This window comes from Oncorhynchus clarkii, chromosome 30 (assembly GCF_045791955.1).
Source record: "Oncorhynchus clarkii lewisi isolate Uvic-CL-2024 chromosome 30, UVic_Ocla_1.0, whole genome shotgun sequence".
NCBI classification, from domain to species: Eukaryota; Metazoa; Chordata; class Actinopteri; order Salmoniformes; family Salmonidae; genus Oncorhynchus; species Oncorhynchus clarkii.
The window spans coordinates 42,776,944-42,799,238 of NC_092176.1; the positions used below are offsets into that span (position 1 = coordinate 42,776,944).

At 46.5% G+C, this 22,295-nt stretch overlaps 2 protein-coding genes across 2 annotated transcripts in view; both read right to left on the reverse strand.

The window, feature by feature from the left end:
* LOC139389675 (CDP-diacylglycerol synthase (phosphatidate cytidylyltransferase) 1) overlaps nt 1–4,397 on the reverse strand; it is a 50,024-nt gene extending 45,627 nt beyond the window's left edge. Inside the window, exons 1-2 of the mRNA XM_071136556.1 lie at nt 4,315–4,397; nt 4,104–4,204 (exon numbers count right to left, since the gene is read on the reverse strand). Of these exons, the coding sequence (XP_070992657.1) occupies nt 4,104–4,163 (60 nt within the window). The 5' untranslated portion in view covers nt 4,164–4,204; nt 4,315–4,397. The remainder of the gene's footprint in view (nt 1–4,103; nt 4,205–4,314) is intronic.
* A 6,754-nt stretch (nt 4,398–11,151) lies between these two features.
* LOC139389360 (WD repeat and FYVE domain containing 3) overlaps nt 11,152–22,295 on the reverse strand; it is a 234,931-nt gene continuing 223,787 nt past the window's right edge. The window contains exons 64-70 of the mRNA XM_071136061.1: nt 20,661–20,843; nt 20,264–20,360; nt 19,536–19,715; nt 15,746–16,033; nt 15,440–15,551; nt 12,846–13,043; nt 11,152–12,049 (exon numbers count right to left, since the gene is read on the reverse strand). Of these exons, the coding sequence (XP_070992162.1) occupies nt 11,929–12,049; nt 12,846–13,043; nt 15,440–15,551; nt 15,746–16,033; nt 19,536–19,715; nt 20,264–20,360; nt 20,661–20,843 (1,179 nt within the window). The 3' untranslated portion in view covers nt 11,152–11,928. The remainder of the gene's footprint in view (nt 12,050–12,845; nt 13,044–15,439; nt 15,552–15,745; nt 16,034–19,535; nt 19,716–20,263; nt 20,361–20,660; nt 20,844–22,295) is intronic.

A 22,295-nucleotide genomic window follows, 5' to 3' on the forward strand; every position in this document is an offset into this window, starting at 1 on the left:
CTTTGCTCTGATGAGTCCAAATTTGAGATTTTTGGTTCCAACTACCGTGTCCTTGTGTGGTTCCCACCATGAAGCATGGAAGAGGCGGTGTGGGGGTGCTTTGCTGGTGACAATGTCAGTGATTTATTTAGAATTCAAGGCACACTTAACCAGCATGGCTACCACAGCATTATGCAGCGAAACACATCCCATCTGGTTTGTGCTTAGTGGGACTATCATGTGTTTTTCAACAGGACAATGACCCAAAAACACACCTCCAGGCTGTGTAAGGGCCATTTGACCAAGAAGGAGAGTGATGGAGTGCTGCATCAGATGACCTGGCCTCCACAATCACCCAACCTCAACTCAATTGAGATGGTTTGGGATGAGATGGATCGCAGAGTGAAAGAAAATCAGCCAACAAGTGCTCAGCATATGTGGGAACTCCTTCAAGACTGTTGGAAAATTATTCCAGGTGAAGCTGGTTGAGAGAATGCCAATCGTGTGCAAAGCTGTCATCAAGGGAAAGGGTGTCTACTTTGAAGAATCTAAAATAGAAAATATATTTTGAACACTCTTTTGGTTACTACATGATTCAAACTGCAGTCATTTATGTCTGAGATGATATGAACATGACTGGGCATTCAAACATAGCTGTATCTATTCATCATCATCATCATCAATAGTGTCTCCCAGGTCTTCCTCACATTTGTGTTTTACATGTTTTGTGTCATCAGGAAAAGTCTCTATCAACCCTTGATACAGTTTAGAAATCAACTTTGGAGGTTTGTCAGACTCCCTTAAAATAGTTTTAATCTTTGAAGCATCTGGCTTGTCCAGTGTTTGCTGCACAGAGAGAATAAAGTGTTGTATCTGCAAATATTCACCTCCTCTCCGTCACAGACTGGTCTTCCCTGGCTGCCTGACCCTGCTGAGACCCCTGTCACCATCTGATCCTCATAAGATGAGGCATGACAAAGAATTATCTTGCTGTACATTATATGAGAATATAAATTAATGGTTCAATAATTGAAATAACCATTATTTCAAGATCCCAGACTGTAGCCTACCGATGGTGTCAAGAAGGAACTTCACTGGTATTGTTAAAATACTGCAAGACTCATCTGAGCTCCGTAGACTGGTCTTCCCTGGCTGTCTGACCCTGCTGAGACCTCTGTCACCATCTGATCCTGGTAAGACACGATGAGCATAGTGTTGTGTACTGACTGGGCACCACGACAGTGAAGTCTGTAGAGCTGTTGTTTTTTTTACTGTGTCAGTGTTAAAAGTAGGGAATTAGATAGGGAAACGGACAAATCAATAACACCATAATTTGCAAATAAATTCATTAAAAATCCTACAATGTGATTTTCTGGATTTCTTTTTCTCATTTTGTCTGTCATAGTTGAAGTGTACCTATGATGACAATTACAGGCCTCTCTCATCTTTTTAAGTGGGAGAACTTGCACAATTGGTGGCTGACTAAATACTTTTTTGCCCCACTGATCACCCCCAAAGCCAATTCCTCATTTGGTCGTCTTTCCTTCCAATTCTCTGCTGCCAATGACTGGAACGAACTGCAAAAATCAATGAAGCTGGAGACTCATATCTCCCTCACTAACTTTAAGCACCAGCTGTCAGAGCAGCTCACAGATCACTGCACCTGTACATAGCCCATTTGTAAACAGCCCATCTATCTACCTACCTCATCCCCATACTGTATTTATTTATCTTGCTCCTTTGCACCCCAGTATCTCTACCTGCACATTCATCTTCTGCCGATCTACCATTCCAGTGTTTAATTGCTATATTGTAATTACTTCCACACCATGGCCTATTTATTGCCTTAACTCTCTTATCTTACCTCATTTCCACTCACTGTATATAGACTTTTTGTTTTCTTTTGTTCTATTGTGTTATTGACTGTATGTTTGTTTATTCCATGTGTAACTCTGTGTTGTTTGTGTCGAACTGCTTTGCTTTATCTTGGCCAGGTCACAGTTGCAAATGAGAACTTGTTCTCAACTAGCCTACCTGGTTAAATAAAGGCGGAACATATATATATATATATATATATATCACTATATAACACTTTTTTTAGGTCCCACTGGTTGCCCCAACACATAATGACATGAAAGTCAATTCTGACAGTGTAAAAGGCCCTCAGGTTGAAGGTCCTAAAATGCTGTATTCTAAACCAATTTGAAGAGAAACATTGTTTTTGATAAGATTAAAGATTCTCTCATGGGACACTATTTACATTTTTGGGGGACCCCACAAAATGTGGGGTCCCGGACCCCAAGTTTGGGAACCACTGTACTACTGTACTAACCTCTCTCCCTGCTTGCTTCAATGCTCCGTCTCTCTGTGTAGAACCTCTCTCCCTGCTTGCTTCAATTCTTCCTCTCTCTGTGTAGAACCTCTCTCCCTGCTTGCTTCAATGCTTCCTCTCTGTGTGTAGAACCTCTCTCCCTGCTTGCTTCAATGCTTCCTCTCTCTGTGTAGAACCTCTCTCCCTGCTTGCTTCAATTCTTCCTCTCTCTGTGTAGAACCTCTATCCCTGCTTGCTTCAATGCTTCCTCTCTCTGTGTAGAACCTCTCCCTGCTTCCTCTCTCTGTGTAGAACCTCTCTCCCTGCTTGCTTCAATACTTCCTCTATCTCTGTGTAGAACCTTTCTCCCTGCTTGCTTCAATACTCCCTCTCTCTGTGTAGAACCTCTCCCTGCTTGCTTCAACGCTCCCTCTCTCTGTGTAGAACCTCTCTCCCTGCTTGCTTCAATACTTCCTCTATCTCTGTGTATAACCTCTCTCCCTGCTTGCTTCAATACTCCCTCTCTCTGTGTAGAACCTCTCCCTGCTTGCTTCAACGCTCCCTCTCTCTGTGTAGAACCTCTCTCTCTGTTTGCTTCAATGCTTCCTCTGTGTGTAGAACCTCTCCCTGCTTGCTTCAATACTTCCTCTCTGTGTGTAGAACCTCTCTCCCTGCTTCCTCTCTCTGTGTAGAACCTTTCTCCCTGCTTGCTTCAATGCTGCCTCTCTCTGTGTGTAGAACCTCTCTCCCTGCTTGCTTCAATGCTGCCTCTCTGTGTCTCCTTTACCTCCTTCATTGCAGCCTGACTCTCCACTGTCCGTCTCACTACTCTCTGTAAAGCAACGTTATTTTGTTATGATAACTTATAGTAGCCCACATTTTTTATTATAGCTAGCTTAATTTCAGTCAACTACTCCTGCTGAGGTCAGGCTCTGTATAACGTTAGCTTCATCCTTCCAGCCAGTTAGTTATAACTAATTACCTGGCTTCTAGCTAGACATCTGACTGAAATTCCAGAGACTATTTACCAGTTGTACACTTAATCTCCATGAGTCAGGGGTTTTTTTTTATTAGGGGATGTCTGTTGACACAAAAGGAGTCGAGGGATGTAACCCACCCCCCCTCCACCCCAAAAAATACTTACTATAGCAGTTTTGCACAGATCCATACAACTATGGGTGCCTCATCCTACGAAACTACACCGAGTTACGCTTCCACAGGCTAGATAGATCATTTGGTTAATTGCCTCGTCTTCCATAAACCAACCTTGACCTTTTCAAGGTGTGTCAATGTAACATTTTTATTTATTCCTGAAATGCATTTCTCGCTGATATGAAAGATATGCTCCTTATGCTTCCAAAAGCGTACAGTAAATGATACCGTACCGTAAAATGTTCATACCGAAACGTCGGGGGATCTTAATCTCACAGAAGACACCTTCGCCCGGTGACTTGTGTGTGTGAGCTGAGACTCTCGATACTAGCATGTTAGATAGCAATGTGTGGCTGTCAGACAAGTCTTCAGGGAAACAGACATAACACCACTATTTGCTAAAAATGGAAATTTTACAGGAAAAAAGAAGAAGTTCTGAAATAAATGCAGATATGACAATACAACATTCACATGAGCCATTTCGCTCGCTAATGTTGAATACTGACCATGATTTGGCCAATGTTAGTTAAACTAGCAAGCTATCGTAATTATCAAGGAATGAGGTCAAGTTGTCCGTCGTTGTCCCGCCAGCCCCAAGTACAACAACTTTAACACGCGACAAGAGACAAAACACCTATTTCCACTTAGTCCTGTGTCTTACCTTGTTTCCACTAACGCTGTCGGGTTCCGCTCCTCTTCCTCTCATCCTTAATTCAGTCATGTCTTTCTCCTTATAGTTAACTCAACACATTAAAAACGACCCTGGAATAAAAACAAGAAGTTAAGAGGATTTTCGGCTATCATTGAAATAACCGTCCGTTTCTGCAATATTGATGTATATTGTGACAGATCATTAACAGAATAGTAGGAACCTTCTCTCAACCGAATGTGTTGCATTTGTTTATCGCCGCAGTTGTTTGGTGGCGCTGCGGTGAACGAACAGCCTATCCCGAACGACCGGTCTATCCGAACAGCCTATCCCGAACGACCGGTCTATCCGAACAGCCTATCCCGAACGACCGGTCTATCCGAACAGCCTATCCCGAACGACCGGTCTATCTGAACAGCCTATCCCGAACGACCGGTCTATCCGAACAGCCTATCCCGAACGACTGGTCTATCCGAACAGCCTATCCCGAACGACCGGTCTATCCGAACAGCCTATCCCGAACGACCGGTCTATCCGAACAGCCTATCCCGAACGACCGGTCTATCCGAACAGCCTATCTCCGAAGTCTCTTTTTGACTGACTCAACGAGGGAGTTCTATTAACCTGAACCGCGGGTGAACTGATTTTATGTCCCGTGAACCGGCAAATGTGGTGAGGGAGAAGCGCCCTCTTAAAATCGAATAGTAATCTGCGACGCTTGGTCATGTTGTCAATAATAAAGTAGCTTGGTGCGTCCAGAATTATACAACATATATTTTCCATAAAATCATTCAGTGGGTAGGTATTTAATTTTTTATTTTCTTTAAGCATTCACTTTTGCATATGAAAACAGAATCCTACTCAGTACTCCACGTGCTTAGTCTAGAATTGGCTACCTCATTTTTATTTTGAGCCAATTTCGCCACGGCCTATGACCTGGGTACCTGGCTCACCCCCGGGAGGCAGTTCGGTTCCAAAACGAATGCAATCACTGGGGTAAACCCGAGCATGATAATCGAATCCCCTCAATACTGGCTTGAAATAGCGCTGCTTCTTCCGCTCCGCAGTGGCGACGCAACAGCGCAGATGGTGATACAAAGACAGGACTGCATTGTTGGCACTATTGCATTTTCTGGGAAGGTATTTTCCTGTTGATAGCCTGTCGTCACGTGACCTATAGTAAACGTGTATGTATTTATCGAAGTGTAAATTAATCCTGACGCCAAAGAGTTGGACATCTACTCTTCTCAAAATGTTCTACAAAAAGTACCCTTTGCACCCCACAAATAATAATTCATCCCTGGGATGAAAACGGTTCTCTTAGAACTACCGTAGCCTGGTAGTTAGAGCTTTGGGCCAATAACCGGAAAGTTGCATTCTGCAAGTTGCAGTTATATATTTTTATTTATTTAACTAGCGACGCTGGGCCAATTGTGCGCAGCCTGGATTCAAACCAGGGACTGCACCTCTTGCACTGCAGTGCCACTCGGTATTTTGTGATACTGGCTATATGAAATATGGCTATGGGATCAACGTGTGTCAATGTCCCTCGCCTACATACCCGGGCGCGAACCAACCTCTGCACACATCAACAACAGCCACCCACGAAGCATCGTTACCCATCGCTCCTGCAGAGCAAAGGGGAACCACTACTTCAAGGTGACGTCACCGATTGAAACGTTATTTAGCGCGCACCGTTAACTAAGCTAACCGTTTCACATCCGTTACATCAACATAACAGCAGTATTGATTTACATACGTTACGAATAAAACACACATACACACAGCTCTAATTGGTGGTAAACAGCAAGTATTTAATGAAATTATACGTACCAGATCTATTGTATTATTGTTACAGTTTCTGTAGGGGTTATTCTACGGTTCTTCTCATTGTTGTACTGAACACATATACACAATGAACATTCAGCTATCATCACAGATTGCACACTAGATACTGTAGTAATGCAGTCTAATACAAGACCATCAAAAATAATACATTATTTAAATTTGATCAGTCCTTATTTTTTTTTTTCCCCATAAAGAATAGAAAAAGGCCACCCAGAGTTGGGGTACATCTCCAGCACTCCCATCGTAACTGTACACCGACCTATCGCTTCGGGGGTTTAATAATGGCTTAAAAACAAACTCATAAGACTGACAATGCGTTGAAAAGAAAAAAAAATCACGAAAACAAAAAATAAACAACAAAAATAATAATGCAAATAAAACATGTTCAATGCAACTGGACACAAAGTCAGCTGTGTTAATCCACACACAACACGTAACAACTTCCTGACATAAAAAAAAAATGAAAAACTCAAGTTAATATTTGCATAAATACTTTATACAGTTCATTTCACTCTGGAGAAGAAATGCACCCTTTTCTTTAAAAAATGATAGCCTGACAACATAAAATGTGCATTCGATAAAAATCATGATTCGTATTCCTTTCTAAACTTTTTTGTTTGTTATAATTTTTTTTTGTACATGGAGAAGGTGGAAATAATGAACTTAGATGAATAATAATAATAATAACAATAATAAGCCATCTGGTTTATTTTGAAGTTGCTTAGTAACAGACATGTTATCAGCTGGCTGTTATGATACAGTACATACCTAGAGTGATTTACCAATAGTAATAAGAGTGCATATTACACGGAGGGGGGGGGGAGTCGTCACACTGTAATCGATCATTAACAACTCATTGACTGCACTTGTGTAACAGCTCGAAGTGTTTTACCTGTCAGAAGAGACTCTCCAAAAAAAAAGATACAAAAAAAATAAAATAAAGTGTAAAAAATAAAAAGTGATTTCTAGTAAAGAAAGCAGCACTTCAATGCACTGTTGCCCACAGCATCATCAACATACAGAACACGACGAATGAACGAGGAGGGATGCAGATCGATGACGAATCATGACCACAAACAAACTATGTTCGCATTTCACGGTCCCCACATATACATCGAGAACTACTTCTAACATACGTAGCTAGCTAACGACATCTCAGAGTGAAATGTGACGAGCAAATCGCTTTTCTTGTGACCGACAGAGGATTTCATGCTGCAATCAACTATAGAGATCGTCCTCAGTCAAATATATATATATATATATATCGAGGTGATCCTTGTATCCCCAAACGTTCCAGATAAAACTGTACAACCTAACTTGCTTTCATCTTAGTAGATGTAAAACACCTAGAACAATTTAGATTATCTCTCACTAACACACACTACTGGGTCTCATCTGTAGTTCTACCGCTGCTATTCCATAGGACTCTCTGGTTAACTGGGTCTCATCTGTAGTTCTACCGCTGCTATTCCATAGGACTCTCTGGTTAACTGGGTCTCATATCTCTAGTTCTACTGCAGCTATTCCATAGGTCATATATACATATTAGAATCAATGTATAAATTAGTGTAATGCTACTCTTTCTCATCCACTTAGACGGGGAGAGCAGAGGTCCTGACCTAGACGGGGGGAGCAGAGGTCCTGACCTAGACGGGGAGAGCAGAGGTCCTGACCTAGACGGGGAGAGCAGAGGTCCTGACCTAGACGGGGGGGAGCAGAGGTCCTGACCTAGACGGGGAGAGCAGAGGTCCTGACCTAGACGGGGAGAGCAGAGGTCCTGACCTAGACGGGGGGGAGCAGAGGTCCTGACCTAGACGGGGAGAGCAGAGGTCCTGACCTAGACGGGGAGAGCAGAGGTCCTGACCTAGACGGGGGGGAGCAGAGGTCCTGACCTAGACGGGGAGAGCAGAGGTCCTGACCTAGACGGGGAGAGCAGAGGTCCTGACCTAGACGGGGAGAGCAGAGGTCCTGACCTAGACGGGGGGGAGCAGAGGTACTGACCTAGAAGGTCCTGACCTAGACGGGGAGAGCAGAGGTCCTGACCTAGACGGGGAGAGCAGAGGTCCTGACCTAGATGGGGAGAGCAGAGGTCCTGACCTAGACGGGGGGGAGCAGAGGTCCTGACCTAGACGGGGGGGGGGAGCAGAGGTCCTGACCTAGACGGGGAGAGTAGAGGTCCTGACCTAAACAGGGGGAGCAGAGGTCCTGACCTAGACGGGGGGAGCAGAGGTCCTGACCTAGACGGGGAGAGCAGAGGTCCTGACTTAGACGGGGAGAGCAGAGGTCCTGACCTAGACGGGGGGGAGCAGAGGTCCTGACCTAGACGGGGAGAGTAGAGGTCCTGACCTAAACGGGGGGAGCAGAGGTCCTGACCTAGACGGGGGGAGCAGAGGTCCTGACCTAGACGGGGAGAGCAGAGGTCCTGACCTAGACGGGGGGGAGCAGAGGTCCTGACCTACACGGGGAGAGCAGAGGTCCTGACCTAGACGGGGAGAGCAGAGGTCCTGACCTAGACGTGGGGGAGCAGAGGTACTGACCTAGAAGGTCCTGACCTAGACGGGGAGAGCAGAGGTCCTGACCTAGACGGGGAGAGCAGAGGTCCTGACCTAGACGGGGAGAGCAGAGGTCCTGACCTAGACGGGGGGGAGCAGAGGTCCTGACCTAGACGGGGGGGGAGCAGAGGTCCTGACCTAGACGGGGAGAGTAGAGGTCCTGACCTAAACGGGGGGAGCAGAGGTCCTGACCTAGACGGGGGGAGCATAGGTCCTGACCTAGACGGGGAGAGCAGAGGTCCTGACCTAGACGGGGAGAGCAGAGGTCCTGACCTAAACGGGGAGAGCAGAGGTCCTGACCTAGACGGGGAGAGCAGAGGTCCTGACCTAGACGGGGGGGAGCAGAGGTCCTGACCTAGACGGGGAGAGCAGAGGTCCTGACCTAGACGGGGAGAGCAGAGGTCCTGACCTAGACGGGGGGGAGCAGAGGTCCTGACCTAGACGGGGAGAGCAGAGGTCCTGACCTAGACGGGGAGAGCAGAGGTCCTGACCTAGACGGGGGGGAGCAGAGGTCCTGACCTAGACGGGGAGAGCAGAGGTCCTGACCTAGACGGGGAGAGCAGAGGTCCTGACCTAGACGGGGAGAGCAGAGGTCCTGACCTAGACGGGGGGGAGCAGAGGTACTGACCTAGAAGGTCCTGACCTAGACGGGGAGAGCAGAGGTCCTGACCTAGACGGGGAGAGCAGAGGTCCTGACCTAGATGGGGAGAGCAGAGGTCCTGACCTAGACGGGGGGGAGCAGAGGTCCTGACCTAGACGGGGGGGGGAGCAGAGGTCCTGACCTAGACGGGGAGAGTAGAGGTCCTGACCTAAACAGGGGGAGCAGAGGTCCTGACCTAGACGGGGGGAGCAGAGGTCCTGACCTAGACGGGGAGAGCAGAGGTCCTGACTTAGACGGGGAGAGCAGAGGTCCTGACCTAGACGGGGGGGAGCAGAGGTCCTGACCTAGACGGGGAGAGTAGAGGTCCTGACCTAAACGGGGGGAGCAGAGGTCCTGACCTAGACGGGGGGAGCAGAGGTCCTGACCTAGACGGGGAGAGCAGAGGTACAGGCCTACACGGGGGTGAGCAGAGGTCCTGACCTACACGGGGAGAGCAGAGGTCCTGACCTAGACGGGGAGAGCAGAGGTCCTGACCTAGACGTGGGGGAGCAGAGGTACTGACCTAGAAGGTCCTGACCTAGACGGGGAGAGCAGAGGTCCTGACCTAGACGGGGAGAGCAGAGGTCCTGACCTAGACGGGGAGAGCAGAGGTCCTGACCTAGACGGGGGGGAGCAGAGGTCCTGACCTAGACGGGGGGGGAGCAGAGGTCCTGACCTAGACGGGGAGAGTAGAGGTCCTGACCTAAACGGGGGGAGCAGAGGTCCTGACCTAGACGGGGGGAGCATAGGTCCTGACCTAGACGGGGAGAGCAGAGGTCCTGACCTAGACGGGGAGAGCAGAGGTCCTGACCTAAACGGGGAGAGCAGAGGTCCTGACCTAGACGGGGAGAGCAGAGGTCCTGACCTAGACGGGGAGAGCAGAGGTCCTGACCTAAACGGGGAGAGCAGAGGTCCTGACCTAGACGGGGAGAGCAGAGGTCCTGACCTAGACGGGGAGAGCAGAGGTCCTGACCTAGACGGGGAGAGCAGAGGTCCTGACCTAGACGGGGGGAGCAGAGGTCGCCGTACACTAATAGCATAGCAAGAGCAATGCAGTAATGAGATGTGATCAAAACAGATGAATCTATCACACATATATTGTGTATATTCTCTATATTCTATTTCAGATGATGAACCCATGATGATTTACCTCCAGGTGAAACACTAGTAATGTCCTATGGAGACCACAGATCAACGGAGGTATCAAATAAATATTGCTATGGTAACGGGAAGGAAAGCCTAGAAACCAAACTGTTTATTATCTACACATAGTCACTTTAATAACTCTACCTACATGTACATATTACCTCAATTACCTCGACCGGTGCCCCCCGCACATAGACTCTGTACCGGTACCTCCTGTATAAAGCCCCGCTATTGTTATTTTACTGCTGCTCTTTAATTATTTGTTACTTAAAAAAAAAAAAAATGAACTCAACAATTATTTTACTTGACAACTTGAAAACTGTATTGTTTAGTTAAAGGGCTTGTAATTAAGCATTTCACGGTAAGATCCACACCTGTTGTATTTGGCATTTCACGGTAAGATCCACACCTGTTGTATTCGGCGCATGTGACAAATAAACAAATAACATTTGATTTGATATGATATTTTCTCCAGTCTTGATAAAAACAACAACAACAATAACATCATCTGGGAACTAAACTGTTTGGAGGGGGGGAGGGTTACGTGTTCCAAACTAAAGCCTCGCATGGTAGATAAAAGACAGACGAGGTTAGCTCATCATACATACCACTCAGCGTGATATATATATATATCGAAACAATTTGGCGAAGAAAATAAAAAGACATTGACGCAAACTCACTTTAATGGCAGTCGCTGGACACTGTGGGCAACTCACACATCAAACTCACACATCAAACTCACACATTGTAATAAAAAGAAAATAGTAAAAATAAATGAGGAAGTCATTGCATAACTAGAAACTGTAATGTCAACCCACAAACACTTATTACTATCATTATAACATTCATAGTCCTACCCCCCCCCCCCCCCCCCCGGTCATTATCATTGTCCACATCCCAAATAGCGTCCCTAATTCTCTATAGTGGACTTGCTCTTTGCACCCTATTCTCATAGGACTCATGGTCAAAAGTAGTGCACTACGTAGGGAATAGGGTGCCATTTAGGAACGTGGCAGTTCTCATTCCCTCTGGGCTTCCGTGACATTATAGACTAACATTACACACATTCCTTTAGTTTTTAAAGCCGGGAATGATTAGTCACAATCACTTTTTTTTTTGTCCTCAACAACCATTAATATAATTATTTTCTAAGTTTTTCCTCTCTCCCCCCCCCCCCCCTCCTGCTCGTTAAAAAGGTCAATGTTAAGTATTTACAATATAAACAAGTTTTGAACTGAAGGAGTTTCCTGTTTGTCTCTAAGATCTAACGGTGATACACGGAGGATAGAGCTGAGGGTCAGCGGTTTTATCTTGTGACTGTGAAAGAAAGGGAGAAATTAGATTGTTTTAACGAACTCTCCCCTCACACTCTTCTCTCTCTATTTGATAGGCTTTTTCTATCTATCCATCCACCCCCCCCACCCCCCCCAGTCTTCTTCATACTAAACTAACTACCACAGTTACGGAAACAAGCGCCACAGTTCAAGTCGGTGATCCCTTTTAGTCTATGTCATTCAGTGCGTTACATGTGGTTACTGGACAGGTGTGTGTAGAGGGGTGCACAGGTGGGGTATTTTTGGGGGGGGTGCGAGAGAGAGAACGGGCACAACATAGGCTTTCCGCTGTAGTGGTGTGGGACCGAGGACCTTGGTTAGTTTCTGCATCCGTCCTCAGCGCTGCGCTCGTGCTGCAGGTTATAGTAACAGTTCTGACAGACCCTCACCGGGGATGAGATCTTCAGACGCTTGATCTCAGACTGGAAACGACTACACCTGGGAGAGATAGAAGAAAGAGAGAGAGAGAGAGAGAGAGAGAGAGAGAGAAGAAAGAGAGAGACAGAGACAGAGAGATGAGAGAGATAGAAAAAAGAGAGAGATAGAAGAAAGAGAGAGACAGAGAAAGACAGAGAAAGAGAGAGAGAGACAGAAAGAGAGAGAGACAGAGAGAGACAGAGACAGACAGAGAGAGAAGAAAGAGAGAGAGAGAGAGAGAGAGACAGAGACAGAGAGATGAGAGAGATAGAAAAAAGAGAGAGATAGAAGAAAGAGAGAGACAGAGAAAGACAGAGAAAGAGAGAGAGAGACAGAAAGAGAGAGAGACAGAGAGAGACAGAGACAGACAGAGAGAGAAGAAAGAGAGAGAGAGACACTAGTGCACAGTGCTTGGTCCCTGGTAAAACTCCTTGAGGTTATGTTTAGGGTTCATTGTTGGTTAACCATTTCATGTTAATTCGGCGTTAACCATTTCATCAGCCTTTTCCGGCCATCTAGAGGACTGATGCTGCAAACGATTGGGGCGTCAGGTAACCTTGCGGTATGAGCGTTGGACCAGTAACCGAAAGGTTGCTGGTTCCAATACCCGCGACAAGGACGAAATCTCTGTCGATGTGCCCTTGATTAAGGCAAGTAACCCTAATTGGCTAACTGTTATTAAATGTTAATGTTTTAATTGTATCTGTCCCTTTAACAAATAAACACGATGACAATGATTATTGTTAATAATCGTTCTACATTAACCCCCAATTTTGTTTTGTTGGGGGGCCACGAACCCTGACTCGCAGAGACTTACTTCTGACAGAAGAGCTGTCCACAGTTCCTGCAGTGGTGACGTCTCTCTGTGAGGGAGAAGCGTACGGTACAGCCAGAACAGCTGTCCACAACCTCGTCCTTCACCCAGTGGTCAGCAGCAGAACGACCAGGCTGGTCACTCACTGACCAGCTGAACACTCTGCCACGACCATCACCCACCAGGATCTTACTGTGGTCCCTGGGGGAGGGGGAGAGACAAACACACAGAGAGTGGAGAGAAGGGGAGGCAGGGAGAGAGAGTAGAGAGGCAGGAAAGAGAGAGAGAAGAGAGGTAGTAAAGAGAGAGAGAAGGGGAGGCAAGGAGAGAGAGTAGAGAGGTAAGAAAGAGAGAGAAAGAGAGAGAAGGGGAGGCGAGAGAGAGAGAGAGAAGGGGAGGCAAGGAGAGAGAGTATAGAGGTAGGAGAGAGAGAGAGAGAGAGAGAGAGAGAGAGAGAAGGGGAGGCGAGCGAGAGAGAGAGAAGGGGAGGCAAGGAGAGAGAGTAGAGAGGTAGGAAAGAGAGAGAGAGAGAGAGAAGGGGAGGCGAGAGAGAGAGAGAGAAGGGGAGGCAAGGAGAGAGAGTAGAGAGGGGGAGAAAGAGAGAGAGAAGGGGAGGCAAGGAGAGAGAGTAGAGAGGGGGAGAAAGAGAGAGAGAAGGGGCGGCAAGGAGAGAGAGTAGAGAGGGGGAGAAAGAGAGATAGAAGGGGAGGCAAGGAGAGAGAGTAGAGAAAGAGAGAGCGAGAGAGAGAAGGGGAGGCGAGAGAGAGAGAAGGGGAGGCAAGGAGAGAGAGTAGAGAGGGGGAGAAAGAGAGAGAGAAGGGGAGGCAAGGAGAGAGAGTAGAGAGGGGGAGAAAGAGAGAGAGAAGTGGAGGCAAGGAGAGAGAGTAGAGAAAGAGAGAGAGAGAGAAGGGGAGGCGAGAGAGAGAGAGAAGGGGAGGCAAGAAGAGAGAGTAGAGAGGGGGGAAAGAGAGAGAGAAGGGGAGGCAAGGAGAGAGAGTAGAGAGGGGGAGAAAGAGAGAGAGAAGGGGAGGCAAGGAGAGAGAGTAGAGAGGGTGAGAAAGAGAGAGAGAAGGGGAGGCAAGGAGAGAGAGTAGAGAGGGGAGAAAGAGAGAGAGAAGGGGAGGCAAGTAGAGAGAGTAGAGAGGGGGAGAAAGAGAGAGAGAAGGGGAGGCAAGGAGAGAGAGTAGAGAGGGGGAGAAAGAGAGAGAGAAGGGGAGGCAAGGAGAGAGAGTAGAGAGGGGGAGAAAGAGAGAGAGAAGGGGAGGCAAGGAGAGAGAGTAGAGAGGGGGAGAAAGAGAGAGAGAGGGGGAGGCAAGTAGAGAGAGTAGAGAGAGTAGAGAAAGAGAGAGAGAGAGAAGGGGAGGCGAGAGAGAGAGAGAAGGGGAGGCAAGGAGAGAGAGTAGAGAGGGGGGAAAGAGAGAGAGAAGGGGAGACAAGGAGAGAGAGTAGAGAGGGGGAGAAAGAGAGAGAGAAGGGGAGGCAAGGAGAGAGAGTAGAGAGGGGGAGAAAGAGAGAAAGAAGGGGAGGCAAGGAGAGAGAGTAGAGAGGGGGAGAAAGAGAGAGAGAAGGGGAGGCAAGGAGAGAGAGTAGAGAGGGGGAGAAAGAGAGAGAGAAGGGGAGGCAAGTAGAGAGAGTAGAGAGGGGGAGACAAGGAGAGAGAGTAGAGAGGGGGGAAAGAGAGAGAGAAGGGGAGACAAGGAGAGAGAGTAGAGAGGGGGAGAAAGAGAGAGAGAAGGGGAGGCAAGGAGAGAGAGTAGAGAGGGGGAGAAAGAGAGAAAGAAGGGGAGGCAAGGAGAGAGAGTAGAGAGGGGGAGAAAGAGAGAGAGAAGGGGAGGCAAGGAGAGAGAGTAGAGAGGGGGAGAAAGAGAGAGAGAAGGGGAGGCAAGTAGAGAGAGTAGAGAGGTGGAGAGAGAGAAGGGGAGGCAAGGAAAGAGAGTAGAGAGGTGGAGAGAGAGAAGGGGAGGCAAGGAAAGAGAGTAGAGAGGTGGAGAGAGAGAAGGGGAGGCAAGGAGAGAGAGGGGGAGAAAGAGAGAGAGAAAGGGAGGCAAGGAGAGAGAGGGGGAGAAAGAGAGAGAGAAGGGGAGGCAAGGAGAGAGAGTAGAGAGGTGGAGAGAGAGAAGGGGAGGCAAGGAAAGAGAGTAGAGAGGTGGAGAGAGAGAAGGGGAGGCAAGGAGAGAGAGTAGAGAGGGGGAGAGAGAAGGGAAAGAGAGAGTAGAGAGGAGAGAGAGTAGAGAGGTAGGAAAAAGAGAGAGAGTGAGGGAGAAGATTACTGCCACCATGCAACTATAAAGCATCTTTCTCTGTACACTAAACTGTCTTCTGAATGCTGTCTATATCTCTATACAACCTCCACCTCTAAAATGTCTTCTGAATGCTGTCTATATCTCTATACAACCTCCACCTCTAAAATGTCTTCTGAATGCTGTCTATATCTCTATACAACCTCCACCTCTAAAATGTCTTCTGAATACTGTCTATGAATACTGTCTATATCTCTATACAACCTTCACCTCTAAACTGTCTTGTGAATGATGTCTCTGTCACATTTACATTTCAATGCAGTGAGGCGCACACACACAGACAGACAGACCACCTACTTGGAGATGGCAAGGGATGTGATCTCGGCTGGGTGAGCGTTGTCCTTCCGGTTGAATGCAGTGTGCATGGTCAGTTTACTACGGAACACCAGCTGTCGCTCCCATCTGTAGCCTACACACACACACACAGAGTTTAGTGGCAGCACTTTAACAATGCACCAGCTAGAGGACACACACACACACAGCAACACCCACAGCAACACCCACAGCAACACCCACAAACTCAGACCAACTGGAAAACACACCCAGCAGTATACATAACTCTGTGTTATTGGGTGATCTGCATTAATGTGGTTTATTCTGTACCTGCTCTGAGCTGGTTATAGGGCCGTGCCTCCATGGTGGTGGGGTGTACGGGCTGGGGGACCCCCCCATGGCCTGCTATGGGGTGCGGAGGGTGAAGCTGGGGGTGAGGGTGGACCCCTGGTTTGAGGGGTGTCTGTCCCGTCTGTCCCTCGGAGTAGTTGACGAACACAAAGCCGTCCTTCTCGTCCAGGCTGAGGGTGTCTGACCAGCGTCGGGAGTCATCTGACCCGCTGTCCACTGACCAGGAGGCCCCTGGCCGACCCCCGGGGGCACCGGGACCCCTAGGAACTGCAGAAAAAAAAGCATTTTATTTTTGGGTTGCAAAGTAGTAAGAATAGGGTAGGTTTAGCTAATAAACTATAGAACTTAAGTCATCAAATATAAAATGAATGAAGATTAACATTCTCATACAAGCTCTACCTCTGTATGGGACAGTACAGAGACCGATTAACTGACTGACTGACTGACTGACCGACTGATTAACTGACCGACTGATTAACTGACTGACTGACTGATTAACTGACCGACTGATTAACTGACTGACTGACTGATTAACTGACTGATTAACTGACTTACTGACTGATTAACTGACTGACTGATTAACTGACTGACTGATGATCAACTGACTGACTGACGATTAACTGACTGACTGATTAATTGACTGACTGATTAACTGACTGACTGACCGACCGACTGATTAACTGACTGACTGATTAACTGACTGACGATTAACTGACTGACTGACGATTAACTGACTGACTGACGATTAACTGACTGACTGACGATTAACTGACTGACTGACGATTAACTGACTGACCGACTGATTAACTGACTGATTAACTGACTTACTGACTGATTAACTGACTGACCGATTAACTGACTGACTGATGATTAACTGACTGACTGACTGACGATTAACTGACCGACTGATTAATTGACTGACTGATTAACTGACTGACTGACCGACCGACTGATTAACTGACTGACGATTAACTGACTGACTGACGATTAACTGACTGACTGACGATTAACTGACTGACTGACGATTAACTGACTGACTGACGATTAACTGACTGACTGACGATTAACTGACTGACCGACTGATTAACTGACTGACCGACTGATTAACTGACTGACTGATTAACTGACTGACTGATTAACTGACTGACTGACTGATTAACTGACTGACTGATTAACTGACTGACTGACTGACCGACTGATTAACTGACTGACCGACTGATTAACTGACTGACTGACGATTAACTGACTGACCGACTGATTAACTGACTGACTGATTAACTGACTGACTGATTAACTGACTGATTAACTAACTGACTGATTAACTGACTGACCGACCGACTGATTAACTGACTGACTGACTGACCGACCGACTGATTAACTGACTGACCGACTGATTAACTGACTGACGATTAACTGACTGACTGACGATTAACTGACTGACCGACTGATTAACTGACTGACTGACCGACCGACTGATTAACTGACTGACTGACCGATTGACTGACTGATTAACTGACTGACCGACTGATTAACTGACTGACTGATTAACTGACTGATTAACTGACTGACTGATTAACTGACTGACCGACTGATTAACTGACTGACTGATTAACTGACTGACTGACTGACTGAAAGCTCCAGGGCACCGGGACCCTCAGGATCTACAGACCATTAATGATGGGTGGTCGTCTGTACTCTTGAAAGGTCCTTTATACCAGATATTGTCTGTTACAGGTATGTAGGAATCAAAACATGATTATATCAGATAGTGTCTGTTACAGGTATGTAGGAATCAAAACAGGATTATACCAGATAGTGTCTGTTACAGGTATGTAGGAATCAAAACAGGATTATATCAGATAGTGTCTATTACAGGTACAGTGCCTTGCGAAAGTATTCGGCCCCCTTGAACTTTGCAACCTTTTGCCACATTTCAGGCTTCAAACATAAAGATATAAAACTGTATTTTTTTGTGAAGAATCAACAACAAGTGGGACACAATCATGAAGTGGAACGACATTTATTGGATATTTCAAACTTTTTTAACAAATCAAAAACTGAAAAATTGGGCGTGCAAAATTATTCAGCCCCCATAAGTTAATACTTTGTAGCGCCACCTTTTGCTGCGATTACAGCTGTAAGTCGCTTGGGGTATGTCTCTATCAGTTTTGCACATCGAGAGACCGAATTTTTTTCCCATTCCTCCTTGCAAAACAGCTCGAGCTCAGTGAGGTTGGATGGAGAGCATTTGTGAACAGCAGTTTTCAGTTCTTTCCACAGATTCTCGATTGGATTCAGGTCTGGACTTTGACTTGGCCATTCTAACACCTGGATATGTTTATTTTTGAACCATTCCATTGTAGATTTTGCTTTATGTTTTGGATCATTGTCTTGTTGGAAGACAAATCTCCGTCCCAGTCTCAGGTCTTTTGCAGACTCCATCAGGTTTTCTTCCAGAATGGTCCTGTATTTGGCTCCATCCATCTTCCCATCAATTTTAACCATCTTCCCTGTCCCTGCTGAAGAAAAGCAGGCCCAAACCATGATGCTGCCACCACCATGTTTGACAGTGGGGATGGTGTGTTCAGCTGTGTTGCTTTTACGCCAAACATAACGTCTTGCATTGTTGCCAAAAAGTTCAATTTTGGTTTTATCTGACCAGAGCACCTTCTTCCACATGTTTGGTGTGTCTCCCAGGTGGCTTGTGGCAAACTTTAAACAACACTTTTTATGGATATCTTTAAGAAATGTCTTCTTCTTGCCACTCTTCCATAAAGGCCAGATTTGTGCAATATACGACTGATTGTTGTCCTATGGACAGAGTCTCCCACCTCAGCTGTAGATCTCTGCAGTTCAGTGATCATGGGCCTCTTGGCTGCATCTCTGATCAGTCTTCTCCTTGTATGAGCTGAAAGTTTAGAGGGACGGCCAGGTCTTGGTAGATTTGCAGTGGTCTGATACTCCTTCCATTTCAATATTATCGCTTGCACAGTGCTCCTTGGGATGTTTAAAGCTTGGGAAATCTTTTTGTATCCAAATCCGGCTTTAAACTTCTTCACAACAGTATCTCGGACCTGCCTGGTGTGTTCCTTGTTCTTCATGATGCTCTCTGCGCTTTTAACGGACCTCAGACTATCACAGTGCAGGTGCATTTATACGGAGACTTGATTACACACAGGTGGATTGTATTTATCATCATTAGTCATTTAGGTCAACATTGGATCATTCAGAGATCCTCACTGAACTTCTGGAGAGAGTTTGCTGCACTGAAAGTAAAGGGGCTGAATAATTTTGCACGCCCAATTTTTCAGTTTTTGATTTGTTAAAAAAGTTTGAAATATCCAATAAATGTCGTTCCACTTCATGATTGTGTCCCACTTGTTGTTGATTCTTCACAAAAAAATACAGTTTTATATCTTTATGTTTGAAGCCTGAAATGTGGCAAAAGGTCGCAAAGTTCAAGGGGGCTGAATACTTTCGCAAGGTACTGTATGTAGGAATCAAAACAGGATTATATCAGATAGTGTCTATTACAGGTATGTAGGAATCAAAACAGGAGAGATGGAGACCCACTACGTTGGTGGTAAAAATATTAGAATATAGTAGGTTTTAGCCAATTACCTATTCAACAAATGAAGTCATCAAATGATGAACATTGTCACACTCTGCCTTCATATAGGTAGGTCAACTGACTGACTGACTGGCTGGATGACTGGCTGGCTGGCTGGCTGACTGGCTGGCTGGCTGACTGGCTGGCTGGTAAACCAACCTTTGGGTCTGTGGACGGTGCTGCCTGGTTGGCTGCCTGATCCTCCCCCAACCGATCCAGCTCCTCCCCCAGCTGCAGCGTTGGGCAGAGGGGAGGTTTTGGACTCTGTGCTGAGGCAGGGCTCGTCTCCGTCTGATTCGCTGCTGTCGTCATCAGCGTTCTGTCTCTCAGGTCCCTCTGCTGGAGACGAAGAGAAAGACTACTTTATTGCTCACAGGACACAGAGGCGGCATCCCCAATGGCACCCTATTCCCTAGATAGTGCACTACTTTAGACCAGAGCCCTATGGCACCCTATTCCCTAGATAGTGCACTACTTTAGACCAGAGCCCTATGGCACCCTATTCCCTAGATAGTGCACTACTTTAGACCAGAGCCCTATGGCACCCTATTCCCTAGATAGTGCACTACTTTAGACCAGAGCCCCATGGCACCCTATTCTCTACATAGTGCCCTACTTTAGACCAGAGCCCCATGGCACCCTATTCTCTACATAGTGCACTACTTTAGACCAGAGCCCCATGGCACCCTATTCTCTACATAGTGCACTACTTTTGCACTGTATAGTGGACTTCATAGTGAAGGGGAGATGAAATTTCGTGATGAAATTATGACCTCACCAGTACTAGAGACTTATACACACACACATACACACACACACACACACACACACACACACACACACACACACACACACACACACACACACACACACACACGGAGACCTACCCAGCTTGTCCTCTGTACAGCAGTCAGTTACATCAGGGGGCTCGATGGGCTCTGGAGCAGGGGTTTCTGGGACTTGTAGGAACTCCATCCTCCAGAACTACAGGAAGGAAGATTAGATTAGAAAACTTTAATGTCTTTGACGAGGAAACTCATTTTGAAGCATAAATACACTACGTGCAAAGAGTGACAGATATTAAGGGCTGGTTTCCCAGATTCAGATAAGCCTAAAAATTGGACTAAAAATAACTTTCAATGGAGATTCCTCGTTGACCTTGTTTTTTTTGTTGTTGTCCAGTACTAGGCTTAATCTGAAACCGTCCCCCCCCCCCCCCCCCCCCCCAAAAAAGAAGAAGGAGTAAGAGTAGGATGAGAAGAGGAAGGAAAGAAGTGTTGTTACCCTGACGACGCCGTCGGAGTGTCCGGTGACGATGACGTTCTGCGTGTCCCATTCGTTCATCTCTGACACGCAGCAACAGAGGATCTGCTGTGAGCGGCCTGTGAAGGTGTTGGCGCTGGCTATGGGACTGCCGTTGATGCTCCACACATGGATGTAGGTGCCCGCCGAAGACACTATGTCTCCCTGTATATACACACACACACACAGAGAGAGATAATCAAGTGATCAAGTTCACTTTGTTTGAAGTTTTAGCTAATGTACAGCTGAATACACCGAGCCTTCTGAAAGTATTCAGACCCCTTGACTTTTTCCACATTTTGTTACATTTACAGGCTTTATTTTAAAATTGTTTAAATTGTTTCCCCCCCCCCTCATCAATCTACACACAACACCCTATAATGATGTAATGAAAACAGGTTTTTAGAAAAAATAATAATAATTAAATGAAATATCACATTTACATAAGTATTCAGTATGTTTTTTCATAAATAACAACTGGTGTGCTGAATCAAGTGTGAAGGAAATCTCGATCTGTTGCTCAGGTGATAATGAAAACCTCACGGTATTCTGCAGACCTCGTCCACATCCTTCCACAAGCCAACATCACTCTGACACTCCACAAACCGTATGAGACCATAAACAATACAAGAAACCACTCACCCAGAGGCAGCGTTTCTGGTGGGCGGAGACTTGAAACCGTTCTACCGCACTTCTTCTAACATGCCTCCTACGCCACTAGGGGCACTAGAACCGCAGACTACAACAGAAACACATACAAGGCCTTCCCTCGTCCTCCCTTCAGCAAATCTGACCATGACTCCATTCTCCTGCGTACAAACAAAAGCTCAAACAGGAAGTACCAGTGATGAGCTCAAACAGGAAGTGGTCCGATGAAACAGACAAGCCTACAAGACTGTTTTATCTAGCACAGACTGGGATATGTTCCGGGGATTCATCCGATAGCATTGGGGAGTTTACCACAGCAGTCACAGGCTTCATCAGTAAGTGCATAGACGATGGCGTCCCCACAGTGACTATAAGAACGTATATAACCACACCAAAAAGCATGGATTACAAGCACTATCCGCGCTGGGCTAAAGCTACCGCTTACCAGGAACAGTACACGGACGCATAACAGAAAGCTACAACCTCCGAGACATCAAACAAGCAAAAGGACAATATAGAAGGAGGGTAGAATCCGATTACACCTGCTCCAATGCTTTTCGTATGTGGCAGAGCTTTCAGACGAGAACGGATTACAAAAGGGAAACCCAGCCGTGAGCTGCCTATGGACGCATAACTCCCAAATGAGCTACAAGCTTTTTTATGCTCGATTGTATGAATATTTTTTTATTTGATTTGATTTATTTCACCTTATTCAACTAGGCAAGTCATAAAATAACACTGTGCCTTTGCGTAAAAGCCCCTTGTGTTTCCAGATGACCGTGTGATCTAGCGCTCCTGGGCCGACGCGAGCAAAACGTTTAAACAGGTTAACAATCCCAAGGCCGACGGGCCAGACGGAATACCAGGGCGAGTTCTCAAAGCGTGCACAGACCAGCTGACAAGTGTCTTCACTGACATGTTTAATCTCTCCTTGCCCCAGTCTGTAATCCCAACATGTTTCAAGCTGAC